Source organism: Spodoptera frugiperda, chromosome 26, assembly GCF_023101765.2.
Source record: "Spodoptera frugiperda isolate SF20-4 chromosome 26, AGI-APGP_CSIRO_Sfru_2.0, whole genome shotgun sequence".
In the NCBI taxonomy this organism is placed as follows: domain Eukaryota; kingdom Metazoa; phylum Arthropoda; class Insecta; order Lepidoptera; family Noctuidae; genus Spodoptera; species Spodoptera frugiperda.
This window is the reverse complement of record NC_064237.1, coordinates 9,446,031-9,470,109: the sequence shown is the minus strand read 5'-3', so window position 1 is coordinate 9,470,109 and position 24,079 is coordinate 9,446,031. Positions and strand designations below refer to the sequence as shown.

The following is a 24,079-nucleotide window of genomic DNA, read 5'->3' as shown; positions in this document are numbered from 1 at the left end:
GTACAAAATGTACATTTGAGTAGAAAATGTTTAAGGCATATCATGGAAAGATTTATTTTGTTAGACCGATTAAAATGCGTGCTGTGCTAACACAAACATCGTAGATGTTTCATTAGAATCACCCTTTAGTTTTGTAAAATGTAGCATTTTAATCATGACCTTACATACAGGATCATTTTTTTTGGGGTGGCAAAATTTTCATATCTCGTTCTATAACGGCAATACAACACGTTTTCATAATTATCTCAAAAAAAAATTTTTTATATTTTTTTTATCTTATCCCACATTGAAATAAATAAATCGGAGACATAATTTTGTCAATGAGTGCGCGCAGGCAGCGACGCGGGCGCGGGTGGCGCGGGGGAGGCGTGCGGCGCGCCCGCCGATGAGTCATCGCCAGGCGCCAGTCCGTCTCAGGCGCATTCGGGATAAACAGGTGTCGTTTCCTTGTTCCACGCGAGCGCTTCCGCCACCCGCGCCGCACGCGCCTTCGTAACGTGACGAGTTCCGAATTCAGTGTAGGTAGTGTGTGTGTGTGTGTGTGTTATTTACAACAAAATAAGACAAAACAATGTCGCGACAACCTCAATACACGAATCGTGAATACTATGAAATGGTGCGAGTGTATCTACTCTCCAATGAGAGCCTTCTAGCAGCTCGAAGGCTTTATGAAAGGGAGAGTATTCCTCGAATGCGAGCTCAGGGCATACGCAATCCCACAGTCCCTACTAGGAGGACTAGCAGCGAACCAAAGGCTACTGGATCACGGCCAGCGGTAAGCATGCTTAATGTCTATCGTAGTTTATTTATTTTTTTTACTAATCTCGGATAATTCGTGTAGGCATTTCATGTATTATGTAAGTAATAAACTAAATTTAATGATAGGTACCTACTTGCCTACTTTTTGCATTTTGAAGGTCCTAAGCCCTACAAAGTATGAAGGGAAAATTGGATTTAATACCTTAAAGAAAACTAAACACTAAACTAGCTACTTGTAGGCTTTAGCGGTCAGTCGCCGCGTGCTGTAGGTACGTCACGCGGTCGCCACTACTACGCGGCAAACAACGGCCGCACGGCGCGCGCCACACTCATTGATAACCGAGCGTACGACCATAAATCATGTTTTGCATTGGATATCTTTCATCGGTCATAACTTTAGTTTTTTGTACTGAAAGTAACAAAAAGAAAAAATACGTGTTTGTTAAATTTGCTTAATGAATAACATATTAAAAAATTGCCACACCAAAAAAAAAATTTCCTGTATATCCTGATTAGTTAAAATAGTTTTGTCTCTCTCTCGCAACTTGGAATTTTTATCGGTGGAAAGAAATGAACCTAATACTCAACTGAGCAATGCCTGATTAAAAACATATTTTTATCTGTCCTTAATTGTAATTTTAAGTTATTTTATTTTATATAATTATACCCAGAAGAACAAAAATTTAATTAGAAACGAAACACTTTTGTATGTCACTGTACAATAATGCCTCATATTTTCAATGTCGGTCGAGTTGACGAATAAAAGATACGAATAAATAGCTTCATCAACTCGACCACGTGGTTCGGCCGAGATGCATAATAAAAAAATAATTAATGTTTGAATTTCCCGACTCGACCGCTCGGACGAGTTTATTGCGGCCGAGTTGACGAATAAGTCGGAGATGGACTTATTCGTCAACTCGGCCGCAATAAACTCGACCGCGAGGTCGAGTTGGGAAGATTTAAATCTACCTATTATTTCATTGTGCATCTCGACCGTAGGAACATTCACTATGCGGTCGAGTCGACCCGGCTAATATTTGTGATTTCTTTTTATTCGTCATCTCGACCGAGTACAAAATGTACATTTGAGTAGAAAATGTTTAAGGCATATCATGGAAAGATTTATTTTGTTAGACCGATTAAAATGCGTGCTGTGCTAACACAAACATCGTAGATGTTTCATTAGAATCACCCTTTAGTTTTGTAAAATGTAGCATTTTAATCATGACCTTACATACAGGATCATTTTTTTTGGGGTGGCAAAATTTTCATATCTCGTTCTATAACGGCAATACAACACGTTTTCATAATTATCTCAAAAAAAAATTTTTTATATTTTTTTTATCTTATCCCACATTGAAATAAATAAATCGGAGACATAATTTTGTCAATGAGCGCGCGCAGGCAGCGACGCGGGCGCGGGTGGCGCGGGGGAGGCGTGCGGCGCGCCCGCCGATGAGTCATCGCCAGGCGCCAGTCCGTCTCAGGCGCATTCGGGATAAACAGGTGTCGTTTCCTTGTTCCACGCGAGCGCTTCCGCCACCCGCGCCGCACGCGCCTTCGTAACGTGACGAGTTCCGAATTCAGTGTAGGTAGTGTGTGTGTGTGTGTGTGTTATTTACAACAAAATAAGACAAAACAATGTCGCGACAACCTCAATACACGAATCGTGAATACTATGAAATGGTGCGAGTGTATCTACTCTCCAATGAGAGCCTTCTAGCAGCTCGAAGGCTTTATGAAAGGGAAAGTATTCCTCGAATGCGAGCTCAGGGCATACGCAATCCCACAGTCCCTACTAGGAGGACTAGCAGCGAACCAAAGGCTACTGGATCACGGCCAGCGGTAAGCATGCTTAATGTCTATCGTAGTTTATTTATTTTTTTTACTAATCTCGGATAATTCGTGTAGGCATTTCATGTATTATGTAATAAACTAAATTTAATGATAGGTACCTACTTGCCTACTTTTTGCATTTTGAAGGTCCTAAGCCCTACAAAGTATGAAGGGAAAATTGGATTTAATACCTTAAAGAAAACTAAACACTAAACTAGCTACTTGTAGGCTTTAGCGGTCAGTCGCCGCGTGCTGTAGGTACGTCACGCGGTCGCCACTACTACGCGGCAAACAACGGCCGCACGGCGCGCGCCACACTCATTGATAACCGAGCGTACGACCATAAATCATGTTTTGCATTGGATATCTTTCATCGGTCATAACTTTAGTTTTTTGTACTGAAAGTAACAAAAAGAAAAAATACGTGTTTGTTAAATTTGCTTAATGAATAACATATTAAAAAATTGCCACACCAAAAAAAAAATTCCTGTATATCCTGATTAGTTAAAATAGTTTTGTCTCTCTCTCGCAACTTGAAATTTTTATCGGTGGAAAGAAATGAACCTAATACTCAACTGAGCAATGCCTGATTAAAAACATATTTTTATCTGTCCTTAATTGTAATTTTAAGTTATTTTATTTTATATAATTATACCCAGAAGAACAAAAATTTAATTAGAAACGAAACACTTTTGTATGTCACTGTACAATAATGCCTCATATTTTCAATGTCGGTCGAGTTGACGAATAAAAGATACGAATAAATAGCTTCATCAACTCGACCACGTGGTTCGAAAAAATAATTAATGTTTGAATTTCCCGACTCGACTTTTCGGACGAGTTTATTGCGGCCGAGTTGACGAATAAGTCGGAGATGGACTTATTCGTCAACTCGGCCGCAATAAACTCGACCGCGAGGTCGAGTTGGGAAGATTTAAATCTACCTATTATTTCATTGTGCATCTCGACCGTAGGAACATTCACTATGCGGTCGAGTCGACCCGGCTAATATTTGTGATTTTTTTTTATTCGTCATCTCGACCGAGTACAAAATGTACATTTGAGTAGAAAATGTTTAAGGCATATCATGGAAAGATTTATTTTGTTAGACCGATTAAAATGCGTGCTGTGCTAACACAAACATCGTAGATGTTTCATTAGAATCACCCTTTAGTTTTGTAAAATGTAGCATTTTAATCATGACCTTACATACAGGATCATTTTTTTTGGGGTGGCAAAATTTTCATATCTCGTTCTATAACGGCAATACAACACGTTTTCATAATTATCTAAAAAAAAAAAAATTAATATTTTTTTATCTTATCCCACATTGAAATAAATAAATCGGAGACATAATTTTGTCAATGAGCGCGCGCAGGCAGCGACGCGGGCGCGGGTGGCGCGGGGGAGGCGTGCGGCGCGCCCGCCGATGAGTCATCGCCAGGCGCCAGTCCGTCTCAGGCGCATTCGGGATAAACAGGTGTCGTTTCCTTGTTCCACGCGAGCGCTTCCGCCACCCGCGCCGCACGCGCCTTCGTAACGTGACGAGTTCCGAATTCAGTGTAGGTAGTGTGTGTGTGTGTGTGTGTTATTTACAACAAAATAAGACAAAACAATGTCGCGACAACCTCAATACACGAATCGTGAATACTATGAAATGGTGCGAGTGTATCTACTCTCCAATGAGAGCCTTCTAGCAGCTCGAAGGCTTTATGAAAGGGAAAGTATTCCTCGAATGCGAGCTCAGGGCATACGCAATCCCACAGTCCCTACTAGGAGGACTAGCAGCGAACCAAAGGCTACTGGATCACGGCCAGCGGTAAGCATGCTTAATGTCTATCGTAGTTTATTTATTTTTTTTACTAATCTCGGATAATTCGTGTAGGCATTTCATGTATTATGTAAGTAATAAACTAAATTTAATGATAGGTACCTACTTGCCTACTTTTTGCATTTTGAAGGTCCTAAGCCCTACAAAGTATGAAGGGAAAATTGGATTTAATACCTTAAAGAAAACTAAACACTAAACTAGCTACTTGTAGGCTTTAGCGGTCAGTCGCCGCGTGCTGTAGGTACGTCACGCGGTCGCCACTACTACGCGGCAAACAACGGCCGCACGGCGCGCGCCACACTCATTGATAACCGAGCGTACGACCATAAATCATGTTTTGCATTGGATATCTTTCATCGGTCATAACTTTAGTTTTTTGTACTGAAAGTAACAAAAAGAAAAAATACGTGTTTGTTAAATTTGCTTAATGAATAACATATTAAAAAATTGCCACACCAAAAAAAAAATTTCCTGTATATCCTGATTAGTTAAAATAGTTTTGTCTCTCTCTCGCAACTTGGAATTTTTATCGGTGGAAAGAAATGAACCTAATACTCAACTGAGCAATGCCTGATTAAAAACATATTTTTATCTGTCCTTAATTGTAATTTTAAGTTATTTTATTTTATATAATTATACCCAGAAGAACAAAAATTTAATTAGAAACGAAACACTTTTGTATGTCACTGTACAATAATGCCTCATATTTTCAATGTCGGTCGAGTTGACGAATAAAAGATACGAATAAATAGCTTCATCAACTCGACCACGTGGTTCGGCCGAGATGCATAATAAAAAAATAATTAATGTTTGAATTTCCCGACTCGACCTTTCGGACGAGTTTATTGCGGCCGAGTTGACGAATAAGTCGGAGATGGACTTATTCGTCAACTCGGCCGCAATAAACTCGACCGCGAGGTCGAGTTGGGAAGATTTAAATCTACCTATTATTTCATTGTGCATCTCGACCGTAGGAACATTCACTATGCGGTCGAGTCGACCCGGCTAATATTTGTGATTTCTTTTTATTCGTCATCTCGACCGAGTACAAAATGTACATTTGAGTAGAAAATGTTTAAGGCATATCATGGAAAGATTTATTTTGTTAGACCGATTAAAATGCGTGCTGTGCTAACACAAACATCGTAGATGTTTCATTAGAATCACCCTTTAGTTTTGTAAAATGTAGCATTTTAATCATGACCTTACATACAGGATCATTTTTTTTGGGGTGGCAAAATTTTCATATCTCGTTCTATAACGGCAATACAACACGTTTTCATAATTATCTCAAAAAAAAATTTTTTATATTTTTTTTATCTTATCCCACATTGAAATAAATAAATCGGAGACATAATTTTGTCAATGAGCGCGCGCAGGCAGCGGCGCGGGCGCGGGTGGCGCGGGGGGAGGCGTGCGGCGCGCCCGCCGATGAGTCATCGCCAGGCGCCAGTCCGTCTCAGGCGCATTCGGGATAAACAGGTGTCGTTTCCTTGTTCCGCGCGAGCGCTTCCGCCACCCGCGCCGCACGCGCCTTCGTAACGCGACGAGTTCCGAATTCAGTGTAGATAGTGTGTGTGTGTTATTTACAACAAAATAAGACAAAACAATGTCGCGACAACCTCAATACACGAATCGTGAATATTATGAAATGGTGCGAGTGTATCTACTCTCCAATTAGAGCCTTCTAGCAGCACGAAGGCTTTATGAAAGGGAGACTATTCCTCGAATGCGAGCTCTGGGCATACGCAATCCCACAGTCCCTACTAGAAGGACTAGCAGCGAACCAAAGGCTACTGGATCACGGCCAGCGGTAAGCATGCTTAATGTCTATCGTAGTTTATTTATTTTTTTTACTAATCTCGGATAATTCGTGTAGGCATTTCATGTATTATGTAATAAACTAAATTTAATGATAGGTACCTACTTGCCTACTTTTTGCATTTTGAAGGTCCTAAGCCCTACAAAGTATGAAGGGAAAATTGGATTTAATACCTTAAAGAAAACTAAACACTAAACTAGCTACTTGTAGGCTTTAGCGGTCAGTCGCCGCGTGCTGTAGGTACGTCACGCGGTCGCCACTACTACGCGGCAAACAACGGCCGCACGGCGCGCGCCACACTCATTGATAACCGAGCGTACGACCATAAATCATGTTTTGCATTGGATATCTTTCATCGGTCATAACTTTAGTTTTTTGTACTGAACGTAACAAAAAGAAAAAATACGTGTTTGTTAAATTTGCTTAATGAATAACATATTAAAAAATTGCCACACCAAAAAAAAAATTTCCTGTATATCCTGATTAGTTAAAATAGTTTTGTCTCTCTCTCGCAACTTGGAATTTTTATCGGTGGAAAGAAATGAACCTAATACTCAACTGAGCAATGCCTGATTAAAAACATATTTTTATCTGTCCTTAATTGTAATTTTAAGTTATTTTATTTTATATAATTATACCCAGAAGAACAAAAATTTAATTAGAAACGAAACACTTTTGTATGTCACTGTACAATAATGCCTCATATTTTCAATGTCGGTCGAGTTGACGAATAAAAGATACGAATAAATAGCTTCATCAACTCGACCACGTGGTTCGGCCGAGATGCATAATAAAAAAATAATTAATGTTTGAATTTCCCGACTCGACCTTTCGGACGAGTTTATTGCGGCCGAGTTGACGAATAAGTCGGAGATGGACTTATTCGTCAACTCGACCGCAATAAACTCGACCGCGCGGTCGAGTTGGGAAGATTTAAATCTACCTATTATTTCATTGTGCATCTCGACCGTAGGAACATTCACTATGCGGTCGAGTCGACCCGGCTCATATTTGTGATTTTTTTTTATTCGTCATCTCGACCGAGTACAAAATGTACATTTGAGTAGAAAATGTTTAAGGTATATCATGGAAAGATTTATTTTGTTAGGCCGATTAAAATGCGTGCTGTGCTAACACAAACATCGTAGATGTTTCATTAGAATCACCCTTTAGTTTTGTAAAATGTAGCATTTTAATCATGACCTTACATACAGGAAAATTTTTTTTGGGGTGGCAAAATTTTCATATTTCGTTCTATAACGGCAATACAACACGTTTTCATAATTATCTCAAAAAAAAATTTTTAATATTTTTTTATCTTATCCCACATTGAAATAAATAAATCGGAGACATAATTTTGTCAATGAGTGCGCGCAGGCAGCAGCGCGGGGCGCGGGTGGCGCGGGGGGAGGCGTGCGGCGCGCCCGCCGATGCGTCATCGCCAGGCGCCAGTCCGTCTCAGGCGCATTCGGGATAAACAGGTGTCGTTTCCTTGTTCCACGCGAGCGCTTCCGCCACCCGCGCCGCACGCGCCTTCGTAACGTGACGAGTTCCGAATTCAGTGTAGGTAGTGTGTGTGTGTGTGTGTGTTATTTACAACAAAATAAGACAAAACAATGTCGCGACAACCTCAATACACGAATCGTGAATACTATGAAATGGTGCGAGTGTATCTACTCTCCAATGAGAGCCTTCTAGCAGCTCGAAGGCTTTATGAAAGGGAAAGTATTCCTCGAATGCGAGCTCAGGGCATACGCAATCCCACAGTCCCTACTAGGAGGACTAGCAGCGAACCAAAGGCTACTGGATCACGGCCAGCGGTAAGCATGCTTAATGTCTATCGTAGTTTATTTATTTTTTTTACTAATCTCGGATAATTCGTGTAGGCATTTCATGTATTATGTAAGTAATAAACTAAATTTAATGATAGGTACCTACTTGCCTACTTTTTGCATTTTGAAGGTCCTAAGCCCTACAAAGTATGAAGGGAAAATTGGATTTAATACCTTAAAGAAAACTAAACACTAAACTAGCTACTTGTAGGCTTTAGCGGTCAGTCGCCGCGTGCTGTAGGTACGTCACGCGGTCGCCACTACTACGCGGCAAACAACGGCCGCACGGCGCGCGCCACACTCATTGATAACCGAGCGTACGACCATAAATCATGTTTTGCATTGGATATCTTTCATCGGTCATAACTTTAGTTTTTTGTACTGAAAGTAACAAAAAGAAAAAATACGTGTTTGTTAAATTTGCTTAATGAATAACATATTAAAAAATTGCCACACCAAAAAAAAAATTTCCTGTATATCCTGATTAGTTAAAATAGTTTTGTCTCTCTCTCGCAACTTGGAATTTTTATCGGTGGAAAGAAATGAACCTAATACTCAACTGAGCAATGCCTGATTAAAAACATATTTTTATCTGTCCTTAATTGTAATTTTAAGTTATTTTATTTTATATAATTATACCCAGAAGAACAAAAATTTAATTAGAAACGAAACACTTTTGTATGTCACTGTACAATAATGCCTCATATTTTCAATGTCGGTCGAGTTGACGAATAAAAGATACGAATAAATAGCTTCATCAACTCGACCACGTGGTTCGGCCGAGATGCATAATAAAAAAATAATTAATGTTTGAATTTCCCGACTCGACCTTTCGGACGAGTTTATTGCGGCCGAGTTGACGAATAAGTCGGAGATGGACTTATTCGTCAACTCGGCCGCAATAAACTCGACCGCGAGGTCGAGTTGGGAAGATTTAAATCTACCTATTATTTCATTGTGCATCTCGACCGTAGGAACATTCACTATGCGGTCGAGTCGACCCGGCTAATATTTGTGATTTCTTTTTATTCGTCATCTCGACCGAGTACAAAATGTACATTTGAGTAGAAAATGTTTAAGGCATATCATGGAAAGATTTATTTTGTTAGACCGATTAAAATGCGTGCTGTGCTAACACAAACATCGTAGATGTTTCATTAGAATCACCCTTTAGTTTTGTAAAATGTAGCATTTTAATCATGACCTTACATACAGGAACATTTTTTTTGGGGTGGCAAAATTTTCATATCTCGTTGTATAACGGCAATACAACACGTTTTCATAATTATCTCAAACTTTTTTATTTTTTTTATCTTATCCCACATTGAAATAAATAAATCGGAGACATAATTTTGTCAATGAGCGCGCGCAGGCAGCGACGCGGGCGCGGGTGGCGCGGGGGAGGCGTGCGGCGCGCCCGCCGATGAGTCATCGCCAGGCGCCAGTCCGTCTCAGGCGCATTCGGGATAAACAGGTGTCGTTTCCTTGTTCCACGCGAGCGCTTCCGCCACCCGCGCCGCACGCGCCTTCGTAACGTGACGAGTTCCGAATTCAGTGTAGGTAGTGTGTGTGTGTGTGTGTGTTATTTACAACAAAATAAGACAAAACAATGTCGCGACAACCTCAATACACGAATCGTGAATACTATGAAATGGTGCGAGTGTATCTACTCTCCAATTAGAGCCTTCTAGCAGCACGAAGGCTTTATGAAAGGGAGACTATTCCTCGAATGCGAGCTCAGGGCATACGCAATCCCACAGTCCCTACTAGGAGGACTAGCAGCGAACCAAAGGCTACTGGATCACGGCCAGCGGTAAGCATGCTTAATGTCTATCGTAGTTTATTTATTTTTTTTACTAATCTCGGATAATTCGTGTAGGCATTTCATGTATTATGTAATAAACTAAATTTAATGATAGGTACCTACTTGCCTACTTTTTGCATTTTGAAGGTCCTAAGCCCTACAAAGTATGAAGGGAAAATTGGATTTAATACCTTAAAGAAAACTAAACACTAAACTAGCTACTTGTAGGCTTTAGCGGTCAGTCGCCGCGTGCTGTAGGTACGTCACGCGGTCGCCACTACTACGCGGCAAACAACGGCCGCACGGCGCGCGCCACACTCATTGATAACCGAGCGTACGACCATAAATCATGTTTTGCATTGGATATCTTTCATCGGTCATAACTTTAGTTTTTTGTACTGAAAGTAACAAAAAGAAAAAATACGTGTTTGTTAAATTTGCTTAATGAATAACATATTAAAAAATTGCCACACCAAAAAAAAAATTTCCTGTATATCCTGATTAGTTAAAATAGTTTTGTCTCTCTCTCGCAACTTGGAATTTTTATCGGTGGAAAGAAATGAACCTAATACTCAACTGAGCAATGCCTGATTAAAAACATATTTTTATCTGTCCTTAATTGTAATTTTAAGTTATTTTATTTTATATAATTATACCCAGAAGAACAAAAATTTAATTAGAAACGAAACACTTTTGTATGTCACTGTACAATAATGCCTCATATTTTCAATGTCGGTCGAGTTGACGAATAAAAGATACGAATAAATAGCTTCATCAACTCGACCACGTGGTTCGGCCGAGATGCATAATAAAAAAATAATTAATGTTTGAATTTCCCGACTCGACCTTTCGGACGAGTTTATTGCGGCCGAGTTGACGAATAAGTCGGAGATGGACTTATTCGTCAACTCGGCCGCAATAAACTCGACCGCGAGGTCGAGTTGGGAAGATTTAAATCTACCTATTATTTCATTGTGCATCTCGACCGTAGGAACATTCACTATGCGGTCGAGTCGACCCGGCTAATATTTGTGATTTCTTTTTATTCGTCATCTCGACCGAGTACAAAATGTACATTTGAGTAGAAAATGTTTAAAGCATATCATGTAAAGATTTATTTTGTTAGACAAATTAAAATGCGTGCTGTGCTAACACAAACATCGTAGATGTTTCATTAGAATCACCCTTTAGTTTTGTAAAATGTAGCATTTTAATCATGACCTTACATACAGGAAAATTTTTTTTGGGGTGGCAAAATTTTCATATTTCGTTCTATAACGGCAATACAACACGTTTTCATAATTATCTCAAAAAAAAATATTTAATATTTTTTTTATCTTATCCCACATTGAAATAAATAAATCGGAGACATAATTTTGTCAATGAGCGCGCGCAGGCAGCGACGCGGGCGCGGGTGGCGCGGGGGAGGCGTGCGGCGCGCCCGCCGATGAGTCATCGCCAGGCGCCAGTCCGTCTCAGGCGCATTCGGGATAAACAGGTGTCGTTTCCTTGTTCCACGCGAGCGCTTCCGCCACCCGCGCCGCACGCGCCTTCGTAACGTGACGAGTTCCGAATTCAGTGTAGGTAGTGTGTGTGTGTGTGTGTGTTATTTACAACAAAATAAGACAAAACAATGTCGCGACAACCTCAATACACGAATCGTGAATACTATGAAATGGTGCGAGTGTATCTACTCTCCAATTAGAGCCTTCTAGCAGCACGAAGGCTTTATGAAAGGGAGACTATTCCTCGAATGCGAGCTCTGGGCATACGCAATCCCACAGTCCCTACTAGAAGGACTATTTTAGCAGCGAACCAAAGGCTACTGGATCACGGCCAGCGGTAAGCATGCTTAATGTCTATCGTAGTTTATTTATTTTTTTTACTAATCTCGGATAATTCGTGTAGGCATTTCATGTATTATGTAAGTAATAAACTAAATTTAATGATAGGTACCTACTTGCCTACTTTTTGCATTTTGAAGGTCCTAAGCCCTACAAAGTATGAAGGGAAAATTGGATTTAATACCTTAAAGAAAACTAAACACTAAACTAGCTACTTGTAGGCTTTAGCGGTCAGTCGCCGCGTGCTGTAGGTACGTCACGCGGTCGCCACTACTACGCGGCAAACAACGGCCGCACGGCGCGCGCCACACTCATTGATAACCGAGCGTACGACCATAAATCATGTTTTGCATTGGATATCTTTCATCGGTCATAACTTTAGTTTTTTGTACTGAAAGTAACAAAAAGAAAAAATACGTGTTTGTTAAATTTGCTTAATGAATAACATATTAAAAAATTGCCACACCAAAAAAAAAATTTCCTGTATATCCTGATTAGTTAAAATAGTTTTGTCTCTCTCTCGCAACTTGGAATTTTTATCGGTGGAAAGAAATGAACCTAATACTCAACTGAGCAATGCCTGATTAAAAACATATTTTTATCTGTCCTTAATTGTAATTTTAAGTTATTTTATTTTATATAATTATACCCAGAAGAACAAAAATTTAATTAGAAACGAAACACTTTTGTATGTCACTGTACAATAATGCCTCATATTTTCAATGTCGGTCGAGTTGACGAATAAAAGATAGTGAATAAATAGCTTCATCAACTCGACTACGTGGTTCGAAAAAATAATTAATGTTTGAATTTCCCGACTCGACTTTTCGGACGAGTTTATTGCGGCCGAGTTGACGAATAAGTCGGAGATGGACTTATTCGTCAACTCGGCCGCAATAAACTCGACCGCGAGGTCGAGTTGGGAAGATTTAAATCTACCTATTATTTCATTGTGCATCTCGACCGTAGGAACATTCACTATGCGGTCGAGTCGACCCGGCTAATATTTGTGATTTTTTTTTATTCGTCATCTCGACCGAGTACAAAATGTACATTTGAGTAGAAAATGTTTAAGGCATATCATGGAAAGATTTATTTTGTTAGACCGATTAAAATGCGTGCTGTGCTAACACAAACATCGTAGATGTTTCATTAGAATCACCCTTTAGTTTTGTAAAATGTAGCATTTTAATCATGACCTTACATACAGGATCATTTTTTTTGGGGTGGCAAAATTTTCATATCTCGTTGTATAACGGCAATACAACACGTTTTCATAATTATCTCAAACTTTTTTATTTTTTTTATCTTATCCCACATTGAAATAAATAAATCGGAGACATAATTTTGTCAATGAGCGCGCGCAGGCAGCAGCGCGAGGCGCGGGTGGCGCGGGGGGAGGCGTGCGGCGCGCCCGCCGATGCGTCATCGCCAGGCCACAGAACAGCCAGGCGCCAGTCCGTCTCAGGCGCATTCGGGATAAACAGGTGTCGTTTCCTTCTTCCGCGCGAGCGCTTCCGCCACCCGCGCCGCACGCGCCCTCGTAACGTGACGAGTTCCGAATTCAGTGTAGGTAGTGTGTGTGTGTGTGTGTGTTATTTACAACAAAATAAGACAAAACAATGTCGCGACAACCTCAATACACGAATCGTGAATACTATGAAATGGTGCGAGTGTATCTACTCTCCAATGAGAGCCTTCTAGCAGCTCGAAGGCTTTATGAAAGAGAGAGTATTCCTCGAATGCGAGCTCAGGGCATACGCAATCCCACAGTCCCTACTAGGAGGACTAGCAGCGAACCAAAGGCTACTGGATCACGGCCAGCGGTAAGCATGCTTAATGTCTATCGTAGTTTATTTTTTTTTTTTACTAATCTCGGATAATTCGTGTAGGCATTTCATGTATTATGTAAGTAATAAACTAAATTTAATGATAGGTACCTACTTGCCTACTTTTTGCATTTTGAAGGTCCTAAGCCCTACAAAGTATGAAGGGAAAATTGGATTTAATACCTTAAAGAAAACTAAACACTAAACTAGCTACTTGTAGGCTTTAGCGGTCAGTCGCCGCGTGCTGTAGGTACGTCACGCGGTCGCCACTACTACGCGGCAAACAACGGCCGCACGGCGCGCGCCACACTCATTGATAACCGAGCGTACGACCATAAATCATGTTTTGCATTGGATATCTTTCATCGGTCATAACTTTAGTTTTTTGTACTGAAAGTAACAAAAAGAAAAAATACGTGTTTGTTAAATTTGCTTAATGAATAACATATTAAAAAATTGCCACACCAAAAAAAAAATTTCCTGTATATCCTGATTAGTTAAAATAGTTTTGTCTCTCTCTCGCAACTTGGATTTTTTATCGGTGGAAAGAAATGTAAACCTAATAATCAACTGAGCAATGCCTGATTAAAAACATATTTTTATCTATCCCTAATTCTAATTTTTAGAAGAACAAAAAATTTATTAGAAACGAAACACTTTTGTATATCACTGTACAATAATGCCTCATATTTTCAATGTCGGTCGAGTTGACGAATAAAAGATACGAATAAATAGCTTCATCAACTCGACCACGTGGTTCGGCCGAGATGCATAATAAAAAAATAATTAATGTTTGAATTTCCCGACTCGACCTTTCGGACGAGTTTATTGCGGCCGAGTTGACGAATAAGTCGGAGATGAGGTGTGGTTAGCTGAGCAGGTAACTTAAACCTCAATATTCATAATCAAAGCCAAAACAAATTACAGTGCATTGTGCAGCGCATACGTTGCAGCTCGCTGTAACAGATGCTTGTACCGAATAGGAATGTGAAAAAAAAACGATTATGAAAATAATCGATTAAAAATCGATTGTTTTGAAGTAAAAATCGATTTTATTTCGTGATTTTTTTTATTAATAATCGATTTTTTATAATCATGCAATCAATGCACCCCGACATTACGTTTAGTCTTCTGGCTTGGTGCCCGGAACGCGATCCCGCGAACTCCCAAAGAATACTATCATATCTCCATAATATTACATTAACGCCATCTGTGCATTTATGATGGTATTCTTTCTGTGTTTTAAAACAGTTTAGATGATTCATTTAATCAAACATTCACTAGATGGAGTTAGTCGATGAACTGTGCTACTTTACTGACATTCGGTTGATATGTCATTCATTATTCGTTGCTGAAACCTCATTTTTTAAACAAACGACATTTCAAAAGGTTTTCCGGACAAAAAGCTTTTATTGTGTTATTAAAAGTCTCGATTTTAACAATGTCTACGACTAAAAGAACGACAAGTAGTTGGCGTCAATATTTTCATGTTGACAATAAATCTGGCAATGCTAAATGTAAATATTGCCCTAAAATTTTAAAAACGTGCAGTAATACTACCAATTTAAAACAGCACATGGAAAGGAAACACTCTAGTATCATTAGTATTGAAAATAAAGAGGTAATTACTTGAATTTAATTACAGTATTTGAATTTAATTACAATTATTAATTACAAAGAAACTGGACCACTTTCTAAACAAATACTGAGTTGTCAATGATTAGTTTTCACTAATAAGATCATGTACAACATTTTCGCACAACAATGCCATAGTACAACATTTTCGTTGCTATGAACCAACCAAATGATAAATCAGGGCCATTCAGGACTATATTTATAATTCCCGCTCATTAACATTATTGACATGTTAAAGTTTTCATTTTGACAGTTGTAGTTTAGGGATGGGCGTATACAAATCGAAAGATATACTTACCGATTCAGATAACAAATCGATTTTTCGATGTAAACAGTGACCAATCAAGTCAAAATTAAGTTTTATTTTGATTGGCTTATATTATACGAAATATTCTATTAGTTTAGTGGCCATTTGATAATAATATTAATCACGTTTTGTTTATTATCTTTGTAAATTAATTTCTATTTTTATTTAATTTTATTTGAATAGCATGTTTATTTTTGCCGGTCTATTGCATTGGGGTTACACTTGTAATAATAGACGAGTGTTGTGTAAATAAATAATTAAATATGTTAAAGGATATTCTTAACCAATTTAATTTTGTTGTAGGATCATCCTGTCAAGTCAGGAAACAATTCGCAGGAAGAATCAATTGCAGACTTGATTTTAAAGCCATCGACATCTACATGTTCTGAAGACTCTGTGAATATGATACTGACTACTTCCGCATCTCAAATTGAAGATTCTATAGAGTCTTCAACTCCTAAACGACAAAAAAAGGCATAGAAGCGTCATTCTCAAAAATATTAGAATTTGGATCAGGGGGTTCAAAAAACAAACAGATTACAGACGCTATAGCAGAACTGATATACCGCGATAACCTTCCCTTCAGCGTGGTTGAAGGAGAAGGGTTTGGAAAATGGATTAAATTACTTGCACCATTATACAAAATCCCATGTCGCAAAACTATAACCAGCATCATTGATGGAAAATACGAGGAAAAAAAAAGCTATTATAATCAAAAAGTTACAATCCGTTACCAATATATGTTTAACGATTGACGAATGGAAGGATTTACAAATGAAGAGCTATCTGGGAGTAACTATTCATTTTATCAAAAATTTTAAGATTGTTTCTTTCAATATAGCTTGTGAGCCGCTTTGGGAGAGTCATACCGCCGAATATTTATCAACCACCATTAAACATATTTGTGAAAAATGGGAAATTCCTGATGAAAAAATTGTGGCCGTCACTACAGACAATGGTGCAAATATAGTAAAAGCCATTGAATTAACATTTGGAAGAGCAAAGCATATTCGTTGTATAGCCCACACATTAAACCTTGTTGTGCAAAATTCAGTCATGGTAAATGAAATAAAAATATTTATCGATAAAGTTCGCAGAATCGTACAATGGTTCCATCAGAGCGGAGTTGCTGCAGACCAATTGAGAAATTCTCAAAAGGCTGAAAATGTACCGGAAGGAAAAATTAAACACCTGATAGGAGATGTTTCAACGTGGTGGAATTCTCAATTACATATGCTTGAAAGGTTTATAGCTATGAGTGGAACGGTTGGCGGTATTTTATTGAACTACCCTAATGCTCCTCCTATGATTCAAGCTAGTGAAATTGCTGTACTGAAAGAGGTCGTAAAAATTCTCAAACCGTTTGAGAAAGTAAGCGAGGAGATGTGCACTGAAAAATATGTTAGCGCAAGTAAAGCTATTTCTTTTATAATGTGCTTGAAACAGTTTTTGGAAAAAACATATCCATCGCATGATTTGGCCATTCAATTAAAAAATTCAATAATAAATGAATTTAAGAAAAGATTTCAGCACATACAAAAAGTTCATTTATTTAATACTGCAACATTTCTAGATCCTCGTTTTAAAAAATTACACCTTGATGACGGAGCATCTTTGGCAAGAACTATGAACTACATTAAAAAATCCATTGAAGAAAACCGAGAACCTGAGGATTGCCCTCTGTCAAAAACTTCGGCCGCTGATGATGTGGATAATGATGATATTTGGGAAACCCACAACAAGTTGTTGTTGGAGACTATGAGAACAAGTCGAAGTCAAATTCAGACATCTGAATTAAGCTTGTACATAGCTGCGCCTCTAATAGGATTAAAAGAAGACGCTTTAGAATCCTGGAAAAGCTATGAGGGAGCTTATCCCAAACTCACACATTTGGCGTGTAAGCACCTATTGGTACCGGCTTCTTCGGCTCCAGCAGAGAGATTATTCTCGAAAGCTGGCGCCATATTAACAAAGACCAGGAGCCGAATATTATCCAAATGCTTACCTAAGCTATTATTTCTGAACTCATTGCCTACGGATTTCTAGTTTCTTTTTATTTAAATAATTTATTTTGTTGATTTATTTTAATTTGAACCTTTTGTAATTTGATTATTCAAAAATTTTAATTTCCGTTGATTTTATAAGAACTTACTATTTCAGTACGAATATCTAGTTTTTTTATTTGAATAATTTAATTTTGTTGATTTATGTGAAAAGAAAATTTAATTCTTTTAAAATTTTAATTTGTGTTGATTATATAAGAACTTACTGTTTCTGTTGTTTATTTTTAATTAATAAATATATTGATATATTAAATATGGCGTTTATTTTGAAATCAACTGAAAAAGTAAGAAGAAATCGATTTATACAACAAAATCGATTATTTTCTTAAGAAAAGTCGATTACTTATTAATCGATTTTACATACTTAAAAAAAATCGATTAATTAAAAATCGATTTTTAATCAATAATGTCACATCCCTACAGGATATCAACATATTTCTATTGACAATGTATAGCCGAGTATACATATATGATTACTTCGTGATTTACAATGATCTGGAATTGTGTACTATCTATTTCCAAAAAATATATATGATCTAATTTTTTTTCATAATTTTCCAAGGTATTTGATTGCATAAATAATAAGATAATAACACAGAAAATACGAATTACTTATCTTTTATTTTTGGCAAATTATAATGATCTGTTAACACTGTCGCCAAACAGGCGCTCACCAAATAATGCTCTTCAGTTAAGAGTTCAGGGCCTACCACAAGCGAGCATCAGTTGTTGTTCCATTAGTTGATGCTCCTACGAGATGGGATTCTACAGCAAACATGGTGGAGCGCATATTATTATTCAAGGATTTCTTGAGTGGACGCACAGAACTAGTGTTTCAAGTATTTTCAATAGAAGATATACATTGCAGAAACTTAAAGAAGTGCTTGATTTTTTAAAACCATGTTGTGTTCTGTCGAAAACAATACAACGCGAATAATTAACAACTTTTCTATCTTGCCTGGCTTAAATGCATTCTGGAACTAGAAAATATGATCACGGCTTTTGCCATATTGTTAGTGATACGACTTCAAATAAACAAGATTCTTAAAGGTAGAGACAGAGCGCCAGTCGACCTGCCGCATTTCTTGATGGGACTCCGGTAAGATGTCTTCTTTGCTCTCAAGCACTTTTTTAAGGGTGAACGGGGCCTAAGGATACCTCTAACGGGGCAAGGTACATAAACCCAAAAAATTGTCAAAAATCTCCAGTGTCGGCCTCAGCTCTTTCCCCAACCCCTATTCAGAATTTACAACTTCGGCTAGCTTTATCCAAATTCAAAAACTCAATCCCAGTTTTAAAGAGAGTTCCTCAAGGTGCGAGAGTATCCGTGGCTTCAGGTTTGGCACGTTGTATTGCTCTTGTAGTCCGAGAAAACTCTCCGTGTTCTTGGGAGCTATTATTAACTTTTCCATTTAAGATTCTACATGTGCAGAAAGATTAGCAAAGAAAACTTTTAACAACCCAAATTAAAGATAATTGTTTTTCGCAAACCCAAGCTTTCGACCCCAAATTACCAGTACATTTTTCTCACAAAGGTTTGCTGCATCGTGTATTCATGTAGAGTCATATTTAGCAATGATGTGGTCGCTGCGTACTCTGCAGAGATTGTTACAACTTTGCACTTTTCCTGACCCACCAAACCCTCAACTCCATACCCTTGCTATTACTGCCCAACAGGTTCGGGGGGCCATCGACTCCTTTCGAAATGGTTTTGCCGGTGGCCTTGACGGATTGACCCCTCAACATTTAAAGGACTTAACTTGTTCAAGCGCCCTAATCAATTTAATGCTCTCCGGCAATGTGAACGAATCCGTCATCGATGTCTTGTACGGGGCTAACCTATGGGCCCTGCGTAAAAAGGATGGCGGATTTCGTTCCAATGCCGTAAGCCTATAGGCGTATCGCAGCCAAAATTTGCTGTGCATATTACAATGAGTCGTTAGACAGCAAATACCAGCCCGCCCAATGCCCTTTCTACTTTTATAAATAATAATCAAGGTGAGGTCATCTTAAAGGTTGACATTAAAAACGCTTTTAACTCAGTAAGCAGGGACGCCTTTTTGACAGAAATACAAAAATCCCTAAAATTTACAGTTTTCTTTGGCAATGTTAACGAAACCCTTCTAAATTACTCTATGAAGACAATTTAATAGAATCGGCCGTCGGTTGTCAACAAGGAGACTCCTCTTGGTCCTGCCATTTTCGGTTTAGCTATAAACCCTATTTTCGGGAACTAAATTCCAAATTTAATGTATGGTATTTAGATGACGGAACTCCAGGAGGTGACGTCAGCACTGTTTTAAAAGATTTTACTGTATTAAAAAAAAGACTGAGTTCGATTGGCTTGACCTAAATTTATTTAATATGAAATTTACCTACCTGGCTTTACTGACCAACAAACGACTTTAGCAAAATTTCACGAAATAGCGCCTAATATCAAAATTACAGGTAAAAAATCACTTCACCTCTTAGGTTCACCAAGGACCTTAGTCCCCAATTTCATTACCAACTCCACTTTTTTCATTACCATCAGCAGTACAGAATATCATCGGTCAATATCTACATATGTAATGTATATAATGTTGTATAAATTACATAAATAGTTTATGTTCTTAATACCAATTCTCGTGAAAGTTGAAAAGAAGGAAACCTATATACTTTCTGGTTATTTCAGCTTGATGATAAAAAAGCAGTCACACTTATAGCTCGGGTTACAGAAAGAGGGAAACAAATTTTATCTAGAAAAAGGTTCACACAGTGTTGCCTAAGCACAGGACCCTATCATACATGACTTGCTCCCAGGGAAAGTGATCGTGATGTATCGAAGTGCTATACGTGCCATACAAGATGTGTGAATCCGAGAATGTTACAAAAACCGATTCAACGGTTTCAAAACACATTTTCCGAGTAGGCGCGTTCCGCCATTTTGGCCCGAAAAACTCGCGATTTGGTTCGCGCAAATAAAAGGCCAGTTTGCGATATCAAAGATTACGGAGGACACTACAGAGTTCTTTTACGTCGTCAGCCACCTCGATCCACGATATGCGACGGAGGTAGAAGATATCATCGTGAACCCACCAGCGGACGACAAATACGGCCGACTAAAAAAGGAACTGATTAAGCGGCTCTCCGAATCTAGAGAGAAAAAGGTGCACCAACTCCTGACCCACGAGGAATTAGGCAATAGGAAACCATCACAGTTCCTTAGGTACCTGCACACCGGTCCTAAGGTTCTAAGGTAAGGTGAGTTCTTGCGCACAATTTGGTCCAGCCGTCTACCTAGCAACATACAGTCGATACATCGCAGTCATCATCGCCTCTTGAACTACTCCCTGATCTCGCCGATAGGATCCATGACGTCGTGCCGAAAGGTGCTGCTGCATCATCGTCAACTACGCAAGTAAGTGATGTACTCACATTAAGTAAACAAATGGCTGAGCTGGTGTTAAACGTAGAAATTTTAACGCAGAAGGTCAATGACCTTACCCGTTCAGGATGATCGAGAAGTCGAAATCGTTCATCTTCCCGCCAAAATCGATCTCAATCAAGAACCGTCGTGCACCTTACGTGCTGGTACCATTAAATTCGGTGAAAAGGCTACAAAATGCAACCAGCCATGTGACTTCGACCCGGAAAACTCCAAAAGCAGTCAGTAATGGCGGCTGACGAGTGACGACTGCTTAACTTGTAAAGGACGCCTATTTATGTGTAATTTTTTATTTATTGATTTAATGTAGTTTATAAGCATTATTTTTGAAAAATATTAGCGTTCTCAACTTCTCCTACACATAAATATAGTTTATGTGTGTGACCAAATTGTGGTGAGTGTACCAAATTTTGTACAATGTAAAAGGGGTCCAAAGTTGTTGCATCACGTATTAATATAAAGATCAGCTGTCGTACAGTAAACTTAGTACCTACGAACTTGTCGCGGCTAATGGTACTCCCATACGTACTTATGGTACCTACCAACTTTCACCAAACCTTGGACTACGACGGGAATTTGTTTGGAAGTTTATTATTGCCGTCTCCGTTGCCGTTTATGTGTCGAGGCCTATCGTCGGAGTCGATTTTTTAAGTTACTATAACTTGTTAGTCGACTGCCGATAGCAAAAATTAATGGTTCGATCACGAACCTAACTGTTGGCGCGCCTGCATCACACGAAATAGCACACGAAGTTTTGTCATTAAAAACCATCACAGGTCATTCACCTTTACTGAACCTACTACGACAATATGCCGAGATCACACGTCCAGCTGGGTCATGGTATGCCACAAACCCATATCCGAACTACTCCTGGCCCACCGGCAACAGGAATTTGAAGAAATGTTGCGAAACGGAACAGCTCGTCGCTCTGAAAGTCCTTGGTCGTCTCCACTACATCCATCCATCATACCTAAAAAAGACGACGGCTGGAAGCCATGTGGCGACTACAGGTGATTAAACGCGCGAACGGTACTAGACCGCTACGTAGTGAGACAAATACACGACTTTGCGTGTCAATTATCAGGTTCCACCATAATTTTCTAAAATAGATCTTGTTAAGCTTTCAACCAAATTCCAGTTTATGAAGACGTCGTTAAAAACAGCCATTACAACACCGTTCGGTCTGTTCGAATTTATGAATGAATCGAAAAGGCCTACCTAAAAATCTATGTCCAACACCATGGATAAAAGAAAGAGACTGGATTGGCCTTGTGGGCGGGCCACGCGCGCCGAGGGTGCGAGCCGGCGTACTGCGCGCTGTCATAACGCTCAAATATTCATACTTACCGGCTAGCAATCGCTGTCATGTTTTGACAGCGTACGTATCTCCGCAAAAATATTATATTATGCCGTCTTGCGCTATTATAACGTGTCGTAAAAGAAGCCAGGTGTGTAGCATAGCACGAGAAGGAATTTCTTTTCACCGGTAAGTCCAAAAACATTAAAATACTTGTGATATTTGTAATTATAACATTAGCATTATGAATTTTATAGACAAAAACGATATAATCGCAAGCAGACTAATAGTAATACATTGCTTGCGATAGATGAGTACAATATTGCACTACGTGAGCAATCGCGCAATGTATTACGTCCATTGCGAGAGTCCCGAGTACCGAAACAAAAGTTCATTTCCACAAAATCTATGACATCGATAGTGTTGGGCAAATTTGTAATCAATGTCGATTGTTACTATGATACAGTCTATTATAATCAATAGCACACTTTATAATTAAAATAATATTATTTATTACGACTAATTAGTAATATAGATTTTGAGTGAGTTTTATGTTTTTTTTTTTTTATAGAATGTGACATATGATTTATTTTAATATGTTTTAGGTTTCCAACAGATCCAGGTGTAAGAAAATTGTGGATTGACACAACTGGTAGAATTAATTGGATTCCTACTAAATGTAGCATAATTCGTTCGCAACATTTCGATGTTGATAATTACATAATAACAAAGTCAGGGAAAATAAACTTATAACACGCCGCCTTTTCGTAAGCATCGTACACGGTGAGCGGGAAAGCCACCGCTCGCCCGCGGTCTTACCGCGCATGCGCCGCGCGCGACGCGCGCGCCACCCGATCGCCGAGGGACGCGGACGCGGACGACGCCACAGTCCGCCTCCGCTCGCCATCGCGTGATACACGAATCGCTATCTCTCATAATCTGTGTTCTAACGTACCTATTTACTATGTTAGTGTAACGTTCTGATTTCTGATGTGAATATGAATAGACATTTATAGTTAAAGACTTGGTTTCATTCAATTCGCCCACAAAATCACGTAACTAACTGTTTACAAACTTAAAATTAGGCGTTTATCCGCACAAATATATCACAATGTGTAATTCAGTAAGTAAACTGATTTTATTTTAGAAAATTTTATATTGGTCTCTTTAAATCAGTTTTTTTGTCTAAAAATGGCGATATTTAAATCGTTTGTATCATCATGTATCATCTTTCGTAAATTTAAAAAACGAAAAAATTAAATAATATAACCATGTTATTTCAATGTGTTCTGTACTTTATACAAATTATTGTAAATGTGAGAGCCCTGTAATTAGCTAAAATTGAATTAGACTAGTAGAATGCATTTGTGTCAGCTTAGAGTTGTCATGCTCACTCAAAGGTCTCATTGGCGGTGGCACGGGCATTGGATCGCTCGATTCCCTGCAACATGGTTGAGTTGGGCGGTGCTGGTGTACGTGTCATGTTGGTGAACGGGCGCTGTCAACTGGGACTGGGTTTTTTTCTATCGCTTTGACTGTATATTAGTTTTACATTGTTCTCACATAGTTGAAGCAATCGATGCAAAGAAAAGCAATGTAACCAAGAATTGTATTGTAAATCTGATTGAAAAAGATTAACCTATGGAGTTTCTTGCTCGTTCTTCTCCATAGGAATCTACACTTTGGAACGAGCAAATAGCTTCACTAGAGACAGACGTTATTAACATTATTATATTAGTTTTGACGTTCAAAAGTACCTTTGATTTAATTTTTTACTTATTTTTAACTTA

At 38.7% G+C, this 24,079-nt stretch overlaps 1 protein-coding gene across 1 annotated transcript; it reads left to right on the top strand.

Moving 5' to 3' along the window:
- The first annotated feature begins 16,272 nt into the window (after nt 1-16,272).
- LOC118264417 (E3 SUMO-protein ligase ZBED1) lies at nt 16,273-23,310 on the top strand. Its single transcript, XM_050704786.1, has 2 exons — nt 16,273-22,478; nt 22,895-23,310. The coding sequence occupies exon 1, from the start codon at nt 16,277-16,279 to the stop codon at nt 17,546-17,548; it is 1,272 nt and encodes a 423-aa protein (XP_050560743.1). The 5' UTR covers nt 16,273-16,276; the 3' UTR covers nt 17,549-22,478; nt 22,895-23,310.
- The last annotated feature ends 769 nt before the right edge of the window (nt 23,311-24,079 follow it).